The 20,875-nt window shown below is 52.2% G+C and overlaps 1 protein-coding gene across 1 annotated transcript in view; it reads right to left on the bottom strand.

Moving 5' to 3' along the window:
- The window catches only part of LOC148164790 (voltage-dependent N-type calcium channel subunit alpha-1B-like), a 64,095-nt gene that overhangs the window by 26,486 nt on the left and 16,734 nt on the right, over positions 1-20,875 (bottom strand). Inside the window, 9 exon segments of the mRNA XM_088021934.1 lie at positions 1,924-2,068; positions 4,277-4,368; positions 5,725-5,790; positions 6,154-6,270; positions 9,904-9,909; positions 15,795-15,878; positions 16,296-16,406; positions 16,709-16,873; positions 17,147-17,348. Coding sequence (XP_087878060.1) covers positions 1,924-2,068; positions 4,277-4,368; positions 5,725-5,790; positions 6,154-6,270; positions 9,904-9,909; positions 15,795-15,878; positions 16,296-16,406; positions 16,709-16,873; positions 17,147-17,348 — 988 coding nt within the window.

Genomic DNA, 20,875 nt, shown 5'->3' with positions numbered 1-20,875 from the left:
AGTTTGTAGTCTTTCACCACTGAGTATAATGTTAACTGTAGGTTTTTCATAAATGTCCTTCATCATGTTAAGGACGTTCCCTTCTACTCCGAGTTTGCTAAGTGTTTATGTCATGAAAGGGTGTTGAATTTTGTCAAATGCTTTTCTGCACCAATGAGATAATCATGTGGGTTTTTTCCTCATCACATTGGTTAATCTTTGTATGTTGAAAATGCATCCGTCCATACCTGGGATAAATCCCATTTGATCATGGTGTATAATCCTTTTAATGTGTTGTTGGAACTAGTCTGTTAGTATCTTGTTCAGGATTCTTACTATATATTTATCAGGGACATTGGTTGTAGTTGTCTTTTTTTGTGGCATCTCTGCCTGCCTTTGGTATTAGGACAATGGCAGCATCACAGGATGTGTCAGGAGGTGTTTGCTCTTCTACTTTCTGAAAGAATCTGAATAGGGGGCACTTGGTTGGCTCAGTCAGTTGAGCGTTCGAGTCTTTATTTCAGCTCAGGTACTGATCTCAGGGTCGTGAGATGGAGTCCCACGTCAGGCTCCGCAATCAGCATGGAGTCTGCCTGAGATTCTCTCTCTCCCTCTCCCCTCTAAAAAAATAAAAACAGTTTGGATAGGATTGATGTTAATTCTTTTCTAATACCATTTTCTAAATTGTGGTAAAACATACATAGCAAAAAGCTTACCAATTTAACCATTTTTAGGTGCACAGTGCAGCGGCATCAAGCACACGGACACTGCTGTGCAATCATCCCCACCGTCCATCTCCAGAATTCTTCCATCTTCCCCAACTGAAACCTGACCCCATTAAACCCTAACTCCCACCCCTCCCCCAGTCCCTGGCACCCGCCATCCTACATCCTACTCTGTCTCTGTGAACTTCACTCGAGGGCCTCAGATAGGTGAAACCATACATATTTTTCCTTTTGTCACTGGTTTATTTCACTTGGCATAGTGACTTCACGATTCATTCATATTGAAGCATGGGCCAGAACTGCCTCTCTTGTTAAGGCCGAATGATAGTCCCTTGTATGTTCATGTCACATTTTGTGTACCAATCACTTGTTGGTGGGCACTTTGGTTGCTTTTACCTCCTGGCCATTGTGAATAATGCTGCTATGAACATATGTGTACAAATATTTATTCAAGTCCCTGTCTTCAATTCTGGCATATGCCCAGAAGTGGAGTTGCTGGATTATACTGCCATTCTAGTTTCAGTTTACTGAGGAGCTACCAGACTGTCTTCCACAGCTGCTGCACCTCGTCACATTCTCACTGGCGTGATCGCGGGCCTGTTTCTCCAGCACCCCAGCAAACGGCAGGTGCGGCTTTCTTTCTCTTTTTCTCTCATGCCTGTGCTTACTCATCAGTCATGTTGGCTCTGTCTTTAAAGTGCAGCTCAACCCCCTTCATCCCCACCCTTCTCTAGGCACTGTCAGCTCCAACCATCTCCTGACCACTCTTCAGCCTCTCCTGACCAGAGGCCAGAGCAAGGTTTTAAAGTATCAACCAGATTGTGCCCTGCCCCTGCTCAAAGTTTCCCAGAGGTGTCTGCTGACTTGGACCTAGTCCACTTACCGCCCCAACAACCAGTTTCCTGAGGCTCATCTGCCCCAGGCATACCAGCTGGAGTGCTGCTTCTTTGTAACTCATCACCATGGCAGAGGCTAAAGACTAAAGGACAGTTGTCCCGTGGAAACTTAAAACCCTTTCTGAGAAGGAAAGGCAAGGCCCACAGGGGCTCATGACAGAGTGGGTCCTTTTAGAGGTCATCGTCTCTGGGGAAACAGGACCATCAACACAGAATCCGCTTGTAATGTGACATGAATCAGTATCAGGGATCAGTGAGAGATGTAGGGGGGCCTGGGATGGATTGAGACAGGTGGACACATGGGCACAGTGACCAGGACTTACCAGAAAGAAGCAAAGGAAGATGAAGGAGACGAAGTAGAAGTAGGCAAAGTCGCTCCCACACTCACTGGCATTGGCGTGCTCATCACAGGCCCGGTTGCTGAGACAAGACGGCATGATCTCATGCCAGGCCTCCCCAGTGGCACCCCTGAGAAGAAGGGCAGAGCCATGAGACCCACAAAGGAAGGCCCAGGCCAGCCTGAGAAGAAACCTCAGAAGAGCTGGCTCAAGTGCATACCCTCCCTGGGCTCCCTCCCACAGAGAACCCACTCATATGTAAGGTCTAGGTAAGAGATGCCTGCTTCTTAAAAAGAATCCTCTGGCATTAGGTTCTCAAATTGATCATTAACTCGGAAAGAACCAGTTACTGACAACAAGGAACTGCACCAAAAGTCAGCACTATGGTGAGCGCCCCTTCATGGACCTCTGGCACCTCGAAGCCAACACAGCCCTTCCTGGCCTCCCTCACCCGGCATGTGCCATCCCAGCCTTCCCTGACTCAAGAAATGGGGGCTCCATCCCGTTTCTTAGGCCAAATATACTGAAGGCATCCCTGCCTCCATTCCTTCTCACCAGCTTCATCAGCTCATCTACCTTCAAAAACCAGCTAGACTCTTACACTTCTCAGCACCCTGGGCTAAGCAACAACCACCTCCCCTGAGCTGCTGCAATAGCTTCCTCAAGGATCTTCCTGCTCTGCCCCACCCAACGGCCAAGTGGGTCCACTACACACAGGTGAGATCAGGTCACTTTTCCTCTCAATGACCCCTCACTTACTGCAAAAGCCAACATTCACACAACTGCCCACAGCTCTGTGAAACTCGCAGCCTGCTCTTTCCCCGTGGTCTCTGCTCAGTCCACTCCAGCCACACCAGCATCTGCTGTTTCCTGAACACAGCAAGAACAGCCCCACCAGCCTGAGTGGCCACCCTGGAGGACCTTTCTTCATGGACTTTTGTCCCTGGGTGTGTGGCCAGCACGAGGGCCAGATGTGCACTAGACTAGCAGGCAGACCAGAGGCCTGGGCCCCCCCCGACACTGGGTGTGCCTGCATGGCCAGCTCTCGGCACAAGTGGAGCCCACTTCCCATTAACAATGGCTAGGAGTAGGGGGCTTTTCCTGCAGGGCAGCTGTCCAATGCCAGGCCTGACTGATACTGGTACTCACACGTGACACAGAGACCAGGGAGGAAAAGAGATCTTTGAGAACAAAGACTTAAAACTGAGGCTGGTTTCATAGGCCTGCCTCAACTCTTGCAGCACGAGGCAGGACGTTAATTAATGACGAGATGAAATGAACGTAATAGCTAAAGTCCAGAGAAATGATGTCATTTGGAGAAAGTGTAGGCCTAAGGATACTTGTCTATCTGATTTAAAAAACAAGAGTCAGACAACTCTCTCCAGGCAGCTTAGCTAAGCAGATCGGTCTGATCTCCCTCCATAAAAAGAAGAACCTCCACGGGCCCTGGAATGCATCGGCCTGGAATTCACCGCGCTGGGCATCTCCCAGCACAGGCCTCACAGCATCCTGGTGCATCTGCAGGAACAAACACGCGTGTGGGCACCTCAGGCAGGGTTTTATGTCAGCACCCCTCCTCCACAAGTCCCTGCGAAGCGCTCCTTTCTTCCCTCCTAGGGTCGTGTGGTGGGCTTGCCTTAACGAAGGGGACACGGAGGCAGTGAGACACACTCACCCCCTCCCCACAGCCCCCACGCCAGGATGGGCCACAGAGAGTGTGTCACGTCTCGGAACAGAAGCTGACATGCAGCCCTGTCGAGCACACAGGGAGGTGCTTGAGCCAGAAACAAGCTACTCTGCCTGCCTTGGAGCCTGGAGCCTAGGGAATTGCAGTCCTCTGAGCCATGGGGCACTGGAGGCACTCACTCTGGCCAGTTGAGTTCCTTGGGTCCCTGAGGAGCACACTCTGTGTCCCCCTGCCCTGCCCCCGCCCCCGATCCCACAGACCCTGCATTCAACAAGGTGAGCAGATGCAAAGCCTATGGCCAGCACACCGAAAAAGGCCCTGCTGGACACCTTCTGTCCTCCCAGACCCTTGGCTGCAGCTTCACCAGAGGCCTTCTGGCCACCCCCAGGGATCTGAGCTGAGGTGGCCAAGGCCAGCCTCACCTGGGGCTCTCAGGTTGACCTCCCTCATGGACTTCCCTTCCATCTGTCCCAAGACCCAGGAACCCTTAGGGAAGGAAGGAGGAAGAGGGGAGAAGAAGCTGGGAAGGCCCACTGAGGGGAAGCCAGCACTGGCTGGGGTCGGAGCGGGTGGCCCTCTGGGTCAGCACACGCCCTGTCCCTCCTGAACGGAGGAGCCTCTGAGCCTGCGCTGACTCCCCAAACAACACACCTGAACAGCAGCATCAAGGCTTGCAAAAACGTCCTGAAGGTATTGTGCCAGTTGATGCTGGTGTCATCATCCAGGGCAATATTTCCAAAAACCTGAAATGAGAAAGAACGCTGCAGGCTGGTACTGTTGGGCCCTCAGGAGCTGTGGCCAGGCAGAAGAGGATGTGTGCACGTGAGGACCCACAGGGCACAGGACGCTGCCCTTAGCCACCACCACTGCGGCAGGGGCTGGAGGGGTCAGCACTTCCAGCCAAACACGTCACTGCCCGCCGCCCCCCCGCCCCAGCTCCTCATGTCTACACCTGCAAGTCTGCATGCTGAGTAAAAATGCTACCCGGAGCTAAGTTTACATGGGCTGCGCTATATATAAGACAGGAAGCATTTGAAATTTCACCTTGTCATCAATGACTCCGAAGCAGTAATTTCATTGGTAATAGCTATGAGGTCAACTTGAAAGTTTCTTTCTAAATTTCTGTGCAAATATCACAATGGGCTTTTTATCCATTTTAATTGATTTATTTTTAGGGTTAGGAATGCAAACAAGTCAGTAACTGTACTTGGCTTAAAATCTGGAATCTGGCTGAAAAATTTATGAACTATCACATATTCACCAAAAACAAAGATCAGTGACCCTTCTGGTCTTATAAATTCCCAAACCAAAGCAGGCACAAATATATATATTTTTTAAATAGCATCAGATCTCAGCAAATTTTAAAGGAAGAGAACCTTTTCAATCCCTGAAGTAGAGTTTAAAAATCACTTCTCAGCTAACCTTTAAGACAATGGCTTCTCCCACTATAATTTAACATTTGGATCCATCTCCCATCCTACTGTTGAAAAGTGGCCAGATGCCAAAGATTTAAAACTGGAACACTGCTTTCTTTTAAATGTTTTTCTAAGTAGCTGACAAAGGGTTCTTTGGCAAAATAAAGGCAATCTAACTTATCCAAGCTGAACTTGACAGTACAGTGATCTGGTGTGATCCTGTTGACTTTTTTCTTCTGTAACATATAACTTCCTATAAAGGATCAGGTCAACTCTCTGGACTAACAGAATGACCAGCTGGTGCTTTGCAGGCCACTCAGAACCAGGCAGATGTGCTCAAAAGCTCCACCACCATGGGGGCCCAGCACCCAAACATGCCCATCAACACCCTAACAGCCCAATGGGGTTCCACTCAGGAGCACAGCAGAGCATTTTCCCACAGACGGTGGAGCTACGCCTCACTAGTGGACTCTGGGTGACAGGCCCAAACCCGTGGTGCCCAGCCTCCGTGTCCTTATCGGTAGAACAGCCTTTCTGAGAATTAAGTTCATAAAGTGCTTCAAACATAGAAATGTTCCCCAAGTGCCAATCTGTCATTGATACCATTTGATGACCATGATCAGTGCCCTTCTGCCCCAGGGCACAGGGGCCCCTTCTGCTCCCTGTCCCATCAGGCGCACCCACCTGCATGCCGATGATGGCGTAGATGAAGAACAGCACGGCGACGAGCAGACACACATAGGGCAGGGCCTGTGGAGACATTCAGAGGACAGGGCAGCTCCAGGGAGGGCTGCCCAGCTACCTTGCTCGGGCCTCGTCTGCAGAGTGGACGGTGGCCGGGTCTCTGGGGCCACCCAGACCCCAGCGACCACAAATCCACCCCCACTGACCATGAAGCCGCTCCACCAAGAGACCGCCTCAGTTCCTTCGTCTATAATCAGTCATAGAACCCTCCTCAGAGTCAGTGAGCATTACCAAGACTACAATAGGATAACGGGTGCCAACAAGGAGCCTCCACGAGGCTCCTCCTGGTGGCGAGGAGGAGGTGGTGGCCACAGCACTGTGCATCACACAGGGGAGGGTCAGGGCACGAGGGCTGTGCCTGGGCTTCACCTTGAAGGACTGGACGAAGGTCCACAGCTGGATGTGGATGGTGTAGCCTCGGCGCAGCAGCTTGATGAGCCGGGCAGCACGGAAGAGGCGGAGAAAGCTGAGGTTGAAGAAATTGTTCTGTAGGGAAGAGAGGCTGTTCTCTAACCTGCGGAGACCAGCCTCCTGCAACTGCAGGTGCTGCTCCCCACCCACCTCTCCCTGGCGTGCTGTGGTCCCGAAGAAAAGTGCATACAAAGAGAGATCAAACAAAACGTCACTGCTCTACGGTATAAGCAGCAATCGGCCACCAGAAAACCTTCCAAAAGTAAAGCTTGTCATTGCAAATCACTTCTCATGCAGCAAATCAAAGAAACCCCTCCGCTTTAGGCTCCCCTGCACCCAACAGGGAGGGAGAGAGAGAAAAATTCTCAGAAGCAGCTCCTTGCTGCCAGGTGGAGCCAGGAGACCAACTGTGGATGGGCCTCTAACACTGACCGCCTCTGGCAAGACACAGCCAAGTCGTCCAAGTGCCGGGCAAGGCTGCTTCTTCACCGAGAGCCTCTGAAGGGCCCTTCGCTTCTCCATATGGCTAGCAAAGCCCCTGCTGCCTGGGACCTGGCAGAGGGGCAAACATCTCTTCTGGGGCTGCTCCTGGTGCCTGCAGATAAGTCACCATAGGAAGGGTAAGTGTTGGCGACCCTGAGGCCCACACCACGGAAGCCACTTATGAAATTCGCAAATGGTCTCAACTCCAGAGATCCCAGGGTATCTAGCACTGCTCCCTCATCCAAGAGGTTCAAAATTAAACACAAAAAGAAGCAATAAACTCTGGACTCCACAGATTACCTGGGAGTGAGGCTTACCCTGGCCCAGGGGCGCCTTGAGTTATTGGCACATCCCTTTCAGGGAGCACGGCTCTGGACGGTGTCCACGACGTGGGGGTGCTTGTGGCCCTGGGCAGTCTCCCACCCTCTGTCTGCTTGGAGACCAGGTGCCCGCACGCAGCCTGACAGCAGCTTCCTGCCACTTTGGTGTTTTAACATGTGCAAGCAGCTCAGGCCTAGACACATCGTATCGCCAGATTCAGTGGTCAGATGAAGAGAAAAGAACACGACGTGTTGAATGAGAGCAGCAGTAGGAGAGCACGTGCAGGAGGCATGGGGAGCCTGGACAGAGCTGGCCGCCCTCCCTCCAGGGCTGCCCATCTGCTCTAGGCTGGGCTGAGGCCTTTGGTGGAGAGGCAGGTCTCACTCTTACTTCTAAGGACAGTGGCCCCAACCCAGCCCTTGTCTGCCTCTTCAGTTCCCACCGGGGTGGCTGGAGACTAGACTGTCTCTGCTGGAGGGCTAGATGTCGGAGCCATGGGGTGGGAGGTCTGGCAGTCACAAGGAGGTGCTGACTGTGGTCCAGATCGGCAAGAAGGCAGGAGTGGACCTTGAGGTGTGACCCTGGAGGGCACACAGTTTGCCTAGAGCTCCCTCACCTGCTTGTGCTGGGGAAAGAGAATCTCAGTGGTACAGGATGTCCAAGAGACACCCACCCCTGCCCCGTGGGCCCCAGGTTCTCAAATGAGCCAGTCACCTCGGGAGGATGGGCACAGAGATGGAAGGGAGACTTTGTCTACAGTGCTGGGAAATACTTTGTACAAGACAATAAAGCAGAGGAATGGGAGGGAGCTTCCAAGGGCCCGGCCTCTAAAGCACCTGCTCACTTGGGTCTGGAGGGGCCAAGACTGTGATAACACAGTTATCATTTGCCCAGCCCAAAGCGCTCTGCTCAGGCCACTGGCACAGACGAGAAGATTTCCTGGAGATATTGGGGAAAATCGAGGCTCTGGGTGAGAAAGAAGGGACGGAAGACAAGGCAGGGGAAGGCACTGTCCATCCACATGGTGCATGAACGCAAAGCTCAGCAAGTCACCTGCTACGTTTTGAGACTCGAGTTCTCACCCCTCCTCCCAGATGTCTTTTCTCGGGGCTCCAGTGGGCATTCGGGAGAGGGGTGGGGGTGGCAACAGACAGACAGCCCTAGAGAGCCATGAGGACAGATGGCGACAGCAGCCACAGACACTCTGAGCATGGCGTGGCGGGCAGAGCACTCCGTGGCTGTGCCCAGGGCGGGAGCTGCCAGGCAACGCCATGTGAGCACATGCAGGAGAGCAGGGGGCAGAAAGCACACGGCAGCCTCCCACGGCTATGCATAGTCGCCTCTGGCCTCGGCCAACCCCTTGGAGATGGACATAGCTTGCCCCATCCTCCCAGAGTCCGTGGTTTCTGTCACACCAGAGAGCACCTACTACTTCCCCCACTAATTCAAAGCCACACCCTTCCTTATTGCCATCTGCCTCTGCATCAGGACAGGTCTAGAGCACCCCAAAGATGCATCATCGCACCTCTCAATGTGGTAGCTGATTCACCTTGAGGGTACACTGGTCCCTGGCTCCTTTGAGCCCCTTGCTTCCTCATCCACAAGATGGAGACATTAGGACATTGTGCCCAGATGGTGAGGAGTCCGAGATTTAATGGATTTAAAGGTACGCTGGGCATTGTGAAACATGGCCCCCACAAAGGGGATCAACAGGCCTCAGACCCGGATCGGCATCTCCTTCATCCAAGTACATCACTGTTTCCAGTCAGGGTCAAGCAAAGTGACCTGTGCACATCTGCTGGGGGCCACAGTCTATGCTGCAACAAACTGCTCTCCTAATCAGCTTTGTTCTCATGGGACGATGATGAAGAAAAGAAAAGCTCTGTATACCCCAACATGCGCAGCATGTCAGGTGATGATGTGTGCTCTGGAGGATGAGGAAGGGCACGGGGGGAGGGGGGTGCTCTTCCCAAGTGGACGGGAAAAGGCCACGAAAAGGCCTGAGTGAGTCGAAAATTTCTGTGGCGTCAAATGGCATTTTCTCACAACTCAAGATCTTCTGCTACACTTGTGAAACACTTTATCATTAATGTTCATTTTGTAACAGGAATCTCAAATATTTGCTACTTTATGTGAATTTCCAATGATGCCTGGGTGCAAGAGCCCTGAGCTTCACTGTCTCTGGGGGCAGACCCTCTGCTCCACTTGTGAAACACTTTATCATTAATGTTCATTTTGTAACAGGAATCTCAAATATTTGCTACTTTATGTGAATTTCCAATGATGCCTGAGTGCAAGAGCCCTGAGCTTCACTGTCTCTGGGGGCAGACCCTCTTCCCACTCCATCAGGCCTTACACCACCCTTTTTTGAATCATGAAGACAAAATCTCCAATCCCCTCCAGCCCTGAGACCCAGAGAGGGTTCCCTATGGAAGGGCATGTCCAGGGAGAATGTTACAGGAGACATCGTCAGAGGCCACCGGGGAGAACCAGCCTTGTATGTTGGTACGGTGGGGAAGGGAGCAGAATGAAGACGGTGCAGGAGAAACCATGGACTCTGTAGGATCAGGTCCAAACTCATGTCCTACACAAATCTCCCCAATTCTGAGCCCGATCCCGACAAGAAACACTGGGCACTTGGCCGCTTCACTCAGAAGACCCTACACCTCCTCTCTAGACCCAAGGCCAGCTCCTGAATCCAGTGGCTCCTGGGAGGGCCTTCAGAAGCCCCTGCTGAGCCCAGGAGCCGAGAAGAAGAGGCCAGAGGCGATGGGTGTACTGCCAGACTCTGACCACACCCCTCAGGAAGGCAGTGGTGAGGGGCCACAGGAAATGGAAGGAAGAACAGGAGGAGAGCAAGCAAAGAAAGGAGTTTTAAGAACTGTTGAAAGTCATGAAATCAACCGTTTCCTATATGTGACGTTTTCATGGATGGATATTTGCGTATTATTTACAAATTGGGATGTTTGAGCAGCAGGTGCGCAACATACAGATGGAGACATGGTTTTCGCGTTGTCTGTTGGTTGGATGGCGTGAATCAGCAGGTAGGTTAAGGTAAATCAAGAACAAAAACAGAAAACAAAAGAGAAAATGAGTCATCAACACGAGCAAAAACTCAAACTTTGAATACCTCACTGGAAAATTTGAGGATTTTAGTAAACTTTGCATATTTGGCTTAAAATGCACCAAATCAAAACATATTTTTGAAATCTGTAGGTTATGCAGACAGGGTGGCATTCATTTGCATTCCTGTTTGTAATACAAATCCAAAGATGACTCACAGACACTTATTTTTTTATTTCCAGGCAAAGAAATCAATGTCAGTTTTATGCCTGCTTGGGAATGCTGTCTCTACGTGACCCTCGTTAAGACTATTACTCTATTTTGATTAAGTTGGTGGTGGGAACTGACACTCATATTTTTGCCTAAGGAAAAAAAGTACATTCACAAAGTAACATATGAAGTGACTACAAACGAACAAAAATAAAGACACCACTAATCCACATGACGACTTCCTTTCATCTTTTCCCCTCTCGGCAGGACTGGGTGAAGGACTGAGCTCCGAGAGCACCAGCGGCCAGGGCACAGCAGAGCTTCCAAGCCAAGCGGCTCCTCAGCCCTCCCACCGGCCCTGCTAGGCATCGGGGGCTGATGGCAGCGGCCATGGAGGGCTTATTTGAGGCAAGGTCTGATACAACCACAAGCCCCCTTGGCCTTGCGCGTCCAACAGCTAAGGGACAGACACTGGGCTGCTCCAGCCACCTGCACTACAGAAGGTCTCTGCCTTGCGTGCGGGCCTCTTTGGAGGTGGAGGTTTCCCTGCAAGACAGCTGGGCGTCGTGCTCTCTGCATCTCTGGCCACCCCCACCCTTGATGCCTGCTCATCAGTCCGCCCTCTTGGGCGAGGAGGCACACACATGAGGAAACCCCCAGAGCTGTGCCCTTGCAGACAGGAGCGCAATGTCTGGATCCCTTTATCCAGGGAACAAAGATGCCTGTGTCCAAGGACGAGGCCTGTAAGGATCAGCAGCCAGCTTGCTCCTCCCAGAAACCACACTGGTACGAACTATTTCTGGATGAGAAGCACTTGGGCAATGCCACAATGCCAATGGTTGGTGTGACAGAAGATCCTTGGTTTTTGTGTGAAAATGGCAGCTCAGAACTTTCCCCGCATTATTTGGATTACTAATTTTTTAAAACCATAAAACATACCACATACACAAAAGAATATGTATAAATATGTGTACGGATGCACATTTTCAAAGAAAAATCATAAAATGTCCATATATTCATCACCCAGCTTAAAGAAAACAGAATGTTACCATTACTTTTGAAGCCCGTCCTGTCTCCCTTTCTCCTCCCCAGATGTAGTAGCTACCCTTAATTCTTGTTAATAATTGTTTTTCTTTACTGTCTTATGACAAACTCTTAAAATGCGTTATACTTGACTTTTCTTAGCCTTTTTAATGGGATGCTACCGTATGCAGCCTTCGCGGACTTGGGCAAACTTGTGCTGACGGCAAGCAAACTCTGCTTCTGAAAAGCATCCCTCTTGATGTGGAGACCACCACCCTCCAGTGCGTGCGGCACTTCACTATGTTCACGTCCCCTAACAATCAGTGCGTTCCGCTGCTACTGTGAACAAGGTAGCCACGACCCTCTGTGTGAAAGTGTCTCCAGGTCACCTGCCCAGACACCCTCTGGCTTATGTGTCTATGTCGCTGCAGGCATGCATATGTCCAGCTTTCCAGGGACTGCCACACTTCCGAAAAGGTTGTCCAACGAACACCCCCAGCAGTAGCGTGGAGGTTCTGGCTGTCCCACTTGCTAACCATTGCCATGGCTGGAATTCCTGTTTGACATTTGACAAACCGGAGGGTGTGAAATGGTATCTCAGTGTCATTTCACTTTACATTTCTTTAATTTCAAGTAAGGGTGAGCAGCTTTTCCTATGCTAATTGGTCATTTCTGTTTCTTATTCTTTTAGTAAAATGCCCAATTATGCCTTCAGTCATTTTTCCATTCGGTTGCTTTTGTTTGTCTTAATGATTCACAGAAGAGCCTTGCACATTCTGCACACTAACCTTTGCTAATGGTTTGGATAACCTCTCTGCCCTCCGGCCACGCCTTTGTCACTAAATGTTGGTGCATCATAGAACTCAGTAGCTCATTCTTTTCTCTCCTTTATTGATCTCATTCAGTCTCATGGATCTGATATCATCTCATATGCTCATGGTTCCCAATCCTATGACACTGGCATGAATCTCTTCTCCAAACTCCAGGCCCATCTGTCCAACGGCCTGTTGGATGATTCCTTCAGGGAGGCCAACAGGCAACTCAAATCTAACATGTACAAACTGCATCCAGTCCACATGTACAAACAGTCCACAACAAACCTGTTCCACCCACAGTCTTTCCCATTTCAATTAATGATAATCCACGTTCCCAAGTGCCCAGACTTTGATGCCATTCTTGCTCAACTTTTAGAGACATGTGGTCCATCTGCAGCTCTACTGGAAACTACATCCGGAATGACAGTCTCTCACCTTAGACCCTCTGCCGGGCTCCCTGCTGTGGCATTCAGTGGCACTCATATCCTCACAGGCCCAATACTCAATTGTCAGCATCCACATCTTTTTTTCCTGAGAATTTTCCCAGGCCAGGACATGAGAATTAACATTCTCTGGCCCCCTCTCCCCAGCAGCCTTCAAGTAGTAGCTAACAGCACTTGCTGAAAAATACCCCCGTCACCCCGCCCCTTGCTGGGATAATGGGGGCTCAGGGCTCCCAGTGAGGACCCACAGCGGTACCTGGCTTCATAGGACCATGTACTGGCTGCCCCCCTCCCTGGCCCACTTCCTTGTTCCCCTAGTATTCCAGGGATCACCTCCCAAATCAATGACTTGCATTGAACTCCTGTCTTGGGGTCTGCTTCTGGGATAACCCAACTAAGCCCTAACTTACCTAGCTGCTTCTGCCTGTGCCCTGCACTCTATTCTCAGCCAGAGGTTTGGTCTGAAAAGCCAGATGATGTCACTCCTCTTCCTACCTCACTCAAAATAGAGGGCACAGTCTCATGACAGGTGGCCCAGTGCCCCAGGCCTTGCACCTTTGCTGCACCTGTCTTCCTGAGCTCACTCCTACCCCAGCATATCATGGGATGATCACTAAAGCCAGGAGGAAAAACTCAAGCCTGTTACATGAAGTGGTTGTCTCAATACATTGGTGTCACTAGAACCCCACACAGAGACGAGCTGGAAGACAGTGGTGAGGCAGAGTTCTAGGTGGCGAACCTGAGCAGCCATGGCACGGATGGAGAAAGAAGTTCTCCATCACCAATCCAATCCTGTGGTATGGATTACAGGACCTTACGCAAGAGCTAAAGCTTGGCCAGGGCTCCGGAGGGAACAAAGGTTGGGGAAAGGCATCCAGATGGGCCTAGGGAATGGATGCGACATGCAGGTCCTTGTATTACACATCAGTGTCCACCACAGAGCATCCACAGCTGTAGGGGCACTAAAAACCAGGCCTTGAGATGGTTTACCCAACAGATGACAGCCAGCCTCTATTCTCACCAGCCCCAGTGTTCACAGAGTAGATCCATGAATGGAGTGACCATGATGGCTGAGATGAAGGCCGTGCCTGAGCCCATGGCTGGGCTGATCCAGCCATGACCACTACTAAACACCCAGCCCACTATGAGAAGTCAACGAGGCCTCTACAATGCACCATGCTTTAGGCTGTCAGCCAGCCACTTGGTGGTAATTTGCTTCCATGAGAATCCTTTCACCTGGAAATGGCAGTGATGTGTCTCTACTGGGATCACTCATACTCTGGGTGTGGGTTTGTCTTTGCCCATGGAATACCCTGGCCCACACCAGTACCAGGGATTTACCTATATTGGATTCCACATAACATCGACTCTAAACTGAGCAAGCAGAAGCAGGTACAAAAGGAGCAGGTGACTCAGGATCCACTGGCATATAATATTCAACATCATTCAGGAGGTGGAAACCTCATAAAACACTGAAAAAGCCTCTTAAAGACACAGATTAAATGCTGGCTTGGTGATGTACCTCCCAGGGTTGGGATATTGTCCTTCAAGATGAACTGACAAACAAGAGATGGTACTGGGTGTCCAACTGTCTCACAGATCCAGAAAGCAAGGGGTGGAAGTAGGGGTGGCCCCTCTCCCTACCCTCCAGCAACCCAGGTCAGTCTTTGTTCTCATCATCTCCATAAGTTTAGGTTTGGCAAATCTAGAGGTCCTGGCTCAAGGGGTAGGGAAGGCTTCCACTGTGGAACACCAAAGTCATGGTGGGCCCCTGTCACTTGTGCTCCTCATGCCATAAGATCAGCAGGCAGAGCAGAGTTTCTAGGCTGGCCAGGGTACTGGATGCTGGGAATGGAGAAGGGCAGAGCTACCATTACATAGGGTAGGAAGAAGTCTATCTGGAAATCAGGGGGTTCACTAGGGCCTTTCTAGTGCTCTATGACCAGTCTTAATTGCGACTGGACCACTATGGCAGCCAGAACCACACAAGGGTGTGACAAGCAGGGACTTGGGCTTCATAGGGTGACAGTGTGGGCTGCCTCATCCCGCCCAGCAACTAGAGCGGCAGAAGGCTGGCCACCAGTCAGGGGACCCCAAAAGGGGTTAGGAAGAATAAGTTAATGAACATCAACTTAACCCAGACTAGCTCTAGCTGGTTACCAACCCTCTTCTCCCACACATCGTGACCAGCATCATCCTGAAGAAGGAGGGAAGTGAACCCAGTGTGAGACGTGGGCAGAGCTGAGTGGGGCCAGGGTAACAGCAGACACTCGTGCACTCCAGTGCGGTCCTGTTACCAAGGAGTCTGATATTCCTTCCTCCCCAGTGGTGCCAGAGCCTGCTTTGCCTGCACGTGGGGTGCACTCAGAAGGGCTGGAGGTATCTGACAACTGCAGCCCCCAGGTGCAGCCCTTAGTGGTGGACTAATCCGTACAGAGGCATGAGCTCTGCAGCTCTGAGGGGTGACCACCCTGTCTCCAAGCCCCCGTCGGGGATGACCCAGATGCACCCCGGCACTTGGCTCCAGATCCATTTCTGATCCCCCTTCTCTTAGCTGTCCATTTCCCCAAACTTCCCTCTCATGGTCTTGCCCGGGAGTGCTTCCTAAGAAATGACTTGTACAAGAACCCCACCTTAAGTGTCTGCTCCTAGAGAAGTCATTTAGGACTGAGATGAGATTTTTTGCCATTTAATGCTGACATAATGCATTGTACTCAAAGAATATTGCTTTATGATTCAGATTCCTTGAAATTTGTCGAGACAATTTCATATTTTAGCACTTGGTCAGTTTTTACATATAATCTGTGTATGTTTGATATGAATGAGTATCTCATTTTATTTACACACACACACGTAAAACAAACCTAATATTCTAAATTCTTGTTGGTTTTAGTTCATGTACTTTGGTGCCAAGTTGTTAGATTTGTCAGACACACACAGATTTAAAAGATTCTTGTCTTCCTGGTCAGTTGTTACAATGAAGCTCCCAGGTGACTCTCAGACCACCAGCCTAGAAGACCTTTTGGAAACCACTGTCTTATCCAAGAAAAAGCATTTCCCAAGACAATACCCAATCCCCAACTCCACCTCTGGAGAGGAGCCTCCTTCTTTCCAGGGGCTCCTGGGGAACTCTGGCAAGAGAGAAGGGGCTAACACTCAGGACCTGGAGGCGCATTGAGGAGCACTGCCTGGAAGGAAACCATTCTGGGGCCCTGCAGGAAGGACAGGAAACACTACATACCGCAATCTCTGTTACTAAAATATCAGTAACACTTCCAAACACAGTGACAAAGTCAAAGACATTCCAGGCATCTCTGAAATAGTTCTGGAGAGAAAAAAGAGCAGTTACTGCTAGAGGCTGGTAAGGGCTCTGCCAGGCAAGGAGTTGCAGGAAGTACCCCTAATCAAGAAAGGAGCAAAGGGACAGATGGGCCACCCAGGGGGGACACCACAGCTGAGTAAGCAAACACCTGTGGGTCTGGGCAGGTGCAGAACTGAGAGCTGTGTGTCCAAAGAGGAGGAGGCTGGCCCCGCCTGTCTCCAGGAACTGGGCTCGGGGCAGAGCTCAGGCAGCTCAGGCTATTGGAGCAGCCCCTTCCTCAGGAGCCCCCTGCAATGTCACATTTGCTCTGGGGGCTTGGCAATTCCCAGCTCTAAGCTACAAGTCCCTGAAGATCACCCCTACAGAGAGGGAGCCAGAATGCAGACCACCAAAAGGCCAAGAGGGAGCCAAGGCACCTACCAGCACCCCAAAAGCGATGATCTTCAGCACGCATTCCATGGAGAACATAGATGTGGACACAATGTTCAGGCATTTCAACATTAGCTCATATTCATATGGTGCGTCACAGAACTGCACGGGGAATAAGTGCCATTGGCTGCAGGTTCGGCTGCCCCAAGACACCCCAGCCTTGACCTCCTGCCAGAGCAGAGAGAACTGCACGCCTGCCCAGGGTAAGGATACCCGTCCCTGCTCTCCCCGTTTCCTCCCAGGACACTCTCACCATCTCAGCCCACAGAGAACCCAGGGCACTGGGCTTCTGTAGGCATCCCATGCTAACCAGGACGTGATCAGCTGCAACGATGGCTCTCTCTCTCTCTCTCTCTCTCACACCCCAGCTGGCACCCACTGTCCCCCGTGCTGGGCCAACATACCTTCGTCATTAGCACCACTGTGTTGAGGGCGATCATGGCCATGATGAAGTACTCGAAGGGAGGCGAGACCACAAATGTCCATGTCTTGTACTGGAATGACTGCTTGTCCTGGGGCATGTACCGCGTCAGGGGCTTGGTGCTGATGGCGAAGTTGATGCAAGCCCTCTGCCCAGGGACAAAGGAGCACTGAGAACATGGTGGGGTTGGGGGGAACCCCACACTGCAGCACCCACTGCACCCCACACCTGTCTCTTCCATCCTCGCAGGCAGCTCTGACCAGCCACACTCGGTCCCTCCCTGCCCCTGCGCTGGCCACCAGCTATGCGGTGATGAGCGAGTCCCATGCGGAAGGGAAGTCCAGTGGTTCTGCCCATCAGGGGAGCCCAGCAGAGCATCCAATGCACACGTGCACATGGGGCAGAAGAGAGAGGCACCCACCTTGTTCTTCTGCAGGCTGCATTCAGACATCACCTTGTCCCCCTGCTCCTGGAAGGTGATGATGATCAAGGCCACAAAGATGTTGACGAAGAAGAAGGGGAAGACCACGAAGTAGACCACGTAGAAGATGGAGAGCTCCATGCGGTACCCAGGGCTTGGGCCCTGCTCCTCACAGGTGGCGTCCACAGAGTGTTTCAGGACCCTGCACCAAGGGCAAACACCAAGTGTCAGGGGGACCCCTGAGGACAGAGCCATGGGAACGTCAAGACCTGTATCACAGGTGAGGCTTGCATATCTGAGCCCAGAGATGGTAAGAGGAAGGGGATGCTCAACACTGCGGACCCTAGGCCGCTCCCCAGGACCGCAGCCTCCTGAGGTAGACTACCTTCCCTATAGGGCTTGTTCTCAGGGCTGTTGGAGGGCCATCAAGGGAGGTCTCCAGGGACCAGAGGTCCTAACCCCAGGACAGGTGGAGGCCCAGGAGTTCTGCCCTGCCCTGCTTACTCCTGGCTCACACCTGCTCATGCCCAGCTCACCAGTTCATACCCAGCTTCACCTGCCTTTAGAAAGCCCTGGGCTCCTGGCACAGCACTGATCCTACCTTCTGAGCAGTGGTCCTCCCAGCCCCAAAGGAAGTCCCCAGGCATCCAGTGAGACACTGAATACATACATCCCTCTGTCTACCCTGAACTGAGGCCAGAAGGGTAGCACAGGGAGACACCAAATAGACCCATCCTCCCTCTGGCCTTCAGCCACTCAAAAACCATTTTCAGGAGATCACTATGCTGTGTACTTTGTCTTAATCTCGTCCTCTTTCCAGGTTGCCCGCCAGAAGGCAGAGCCATGTCTTACCTGGTGGGTGCAAGAGACTATGGTGTATTTGCTGGAAGACTAGAACACAAACAGAGGCAGAGTTTGGGACTCCCTGCCCAAGCTGCCCCTCTGCTCTAGCGTGATCTGACACAATGAGCCAGTGAGCACTCACATGGGCCACCCTTTTCCTGTGGACACTGTGACAGTGTCAGCAGAGCCCAGGGCGCCCGTACCCTAACCCATACCCAAACCCGTACCCTAACCCATACCCTAACCCCTAACCCGTACCCTAACCCTAACCCATACCCTAACCCTAACCCGTTCCCTAACCCTAACCCTGGCCCTACCCTAGGCCCTAACCCTAACCTTAACCCTAGGCCCTACACCCTAACCCCTACGCCCTAACCCCTACGCTCTAACCACTAGGCCCTAACCCCGACCCTAGGTTGGCTCCTGAGTGCTTTGTTCCCTAGGGCTCGCTCCAGAGCAATACCAGAGGACTCACCTTCCACCCAGAAAGAAAGCCCACTGTTTGGAACTCCAGAAAGGATTCACAGCAGGAGAATGAGGCATGCCCATTCCAGAGAACCCACACTTTCAGCGGTTCCCTGGCCAAAAAGAAGAGCAAGACACTCACGCTGACCCACACCCTTGACCCCCACCACCGGGAACCTCGACGCAGCGCTGGCACATCAGGCCTCCCATGTCCCTATGTCCTAACACTCAGCCTAGGTTGGCTTCTGAGGGGTCAGTCCCCAGAACCTGGCTACAAAGCCCCAAAGATTCAGGACACCCGAGCAGTATCGAGGGACTCAGGCTGCCACCCACAAAGTAAACGCACCATTTGCTCTCCTGAAAGCAATCAGAGCAGGAGGACTCTGAATGCCCATCCCAAGGAATGCACAAATTTTGCGCCCTCTAGCGGCAAACCCTGAGCCTGACATTCAACCTCACCCAGGACCTCAAGACAAACGTCCAGGGAAGCAGGCCACAGTGCTGGTACATCGGGCCTGCCGTGCCCCTAGGCCCTAACCCTATCCCTCGCTGGCTTCTGAGGGCTCTGGCCCCAGAGGCCTGGCTCTAAAGCCACAGGGATTGGGGGCACCTGAGCAATACCAGAAGATTCAGCCTGTCTCCCAGAAGCAAACCGCACCATTGGGAACCTGTGGCAAAGGTTTCCGAGTAGAACTCTGCGTGCCCATCCCAGCAAAATGCCACTTTCAATGGCCCCCTGCCCACAAACCCTGAGCTTCACTCTCACCCTGACCCACGCCCCCCACTCAGATCCCCCGTCCCCCAAGCTTGCCCCAGCATGGGCAGATGAAGGCTGAAATGACCCTAGGCCGTAAGCCTATCCCTAGGTTGGCTTCTTAGCTTCTGTCCCCAGAAGCCTGGCTCCAAAGCCCCAGGAATGGCAATAACTGAGCAACACCAGAGGACTCAGCTTCCCAAAAAGAATTCAAAAACACTACTTGCAACTCCAGAGAGCTTTCAGAATACAACAACTCTGAATGCCCATCCCAGCCAATTCACAAATTTGGCGCGCTCTGGCAGCCGACCCTGAGCCTGACACTCAACCTAACCCACAGCCTCAACTCAGACCCCGGGAAGGTCATCACAGCGCCAGCACATCAGGCCTGTCATGCCCCTAAGCCAAAGCTGGCTTCTGAGCGCTCTGTCCCCAGAGCCTGGCTCCAAAGCCGCAGGGATGGCAATAACTGAGCAACACCAGAGGACTCAGCTCCCCAAAAAGAATTCAAACACACTACTTGCAACTCTGGAGAGCGTTCAGATTACAACTCTGAATGCCCATCCCAGCCAATTCACAAATTTGGCGCCCTCTGGCGGCCAACCCTGAGCCTGACACTCAACCTAACCCACGGCCTCAACTCAGACCCCGGGAAGGTCATCACAGCGTCAGCACATCAAGCCTGTCGTGCCCCTAAGCCCTAAGCGTAACCCAAAGCTGGCTTCTGAGTGCTCTGTCCCGAGAGCCTGGCTCCAAAGCCCCAGGGATTTGGGACACCTGACCAGTACCAGAGGACTCTGCCTGCCACTGAAAAGGAAAATGTGCCATTGGGAACGCCAGGAAGCATTCAGAGCAGGAGAATTGTGCCGGTCCATCCCAACGAACCCCAAGTTCAACGTGCCCAGGGGGCAATCCCTGAGCCTGACACTCCCCCCTGACCCACGGCCTCAAGTCAGGCCGTGGGAAGCTCATCACAGCACCAGCACATCAGGCCTGTCATGCCCATAAGCCCTAAGCCTAACCCTAAGTTGGTTTCGAGCAGTCTGTCTCCAGGGCCTGGCTCCAAAACCCCAAGGATTCGGGACACCAGAGCAGTATCAAGGGACTCAGGCTGCCACCCGGAAGGAAACCGCACCACTGGCAACTCTGGAAAGCATTCAGAGAAGAACTTGAATGCCCATCCCAAAGAATCTACACTTTCCGCGCCCCCTGGCGGCAAACCATGAGCCTGACACTCAACCTGACCCCAGCCCTCAAGAAAAAATGCCCATCCCAAGCTCGCCACATACCCACAGACCAGGAGTGCCGTGCACCTGGGCCCTAACCCTAACCCTCGCTTGGCTTCGGAGAGCTCTTTCCCTAGGACCCTGGCTCCATGCCCCAGGGATTTGGGCCACCTGAGCAATACCAGAGGACTCAGCCTGACCCCACAAAGCAAAATGCGCCATTTGGCACTTTTGAAAGCACTGGGAGCAGGAGAACTCTACCTGCCGTACCCCTAGGCCCTAACCCCAACCCTAGGTTGGCTCCTGAGTGCTTTGTTCCCTAGGGCTCGCTCCAGAGCAAGACCAGAGGACTCGGCTTGCCACCCAGAGAGAAACCCCACCGTTTGGAACTCCGGAAAGGATTCACAGCAGGAGAACGCAGCGTGCCCATCCCAGCGCACC

The sequence above is a fragment of the Eumetopias jubatus genome, unplaced genomic scaffold, assembly GCF_037043125.1.
Source record: "Eumetopias jubatus isolate StellerSeaLion01/CBP00866 unplaced genomic scaffold, mEumJub1_p1.0 scaffold_3, whole genome shotgun sequence".
NCBI lineage: Eukaryota > Metazoa > Chordata > Mammalia > Carnivora > Otariidae > Eumetopias > Eumetopias jubatus.
Note: the sequence above shows the minus strand (reverse complement) of the source record. Positions and strands in the feature narration are given on the sequence as shown.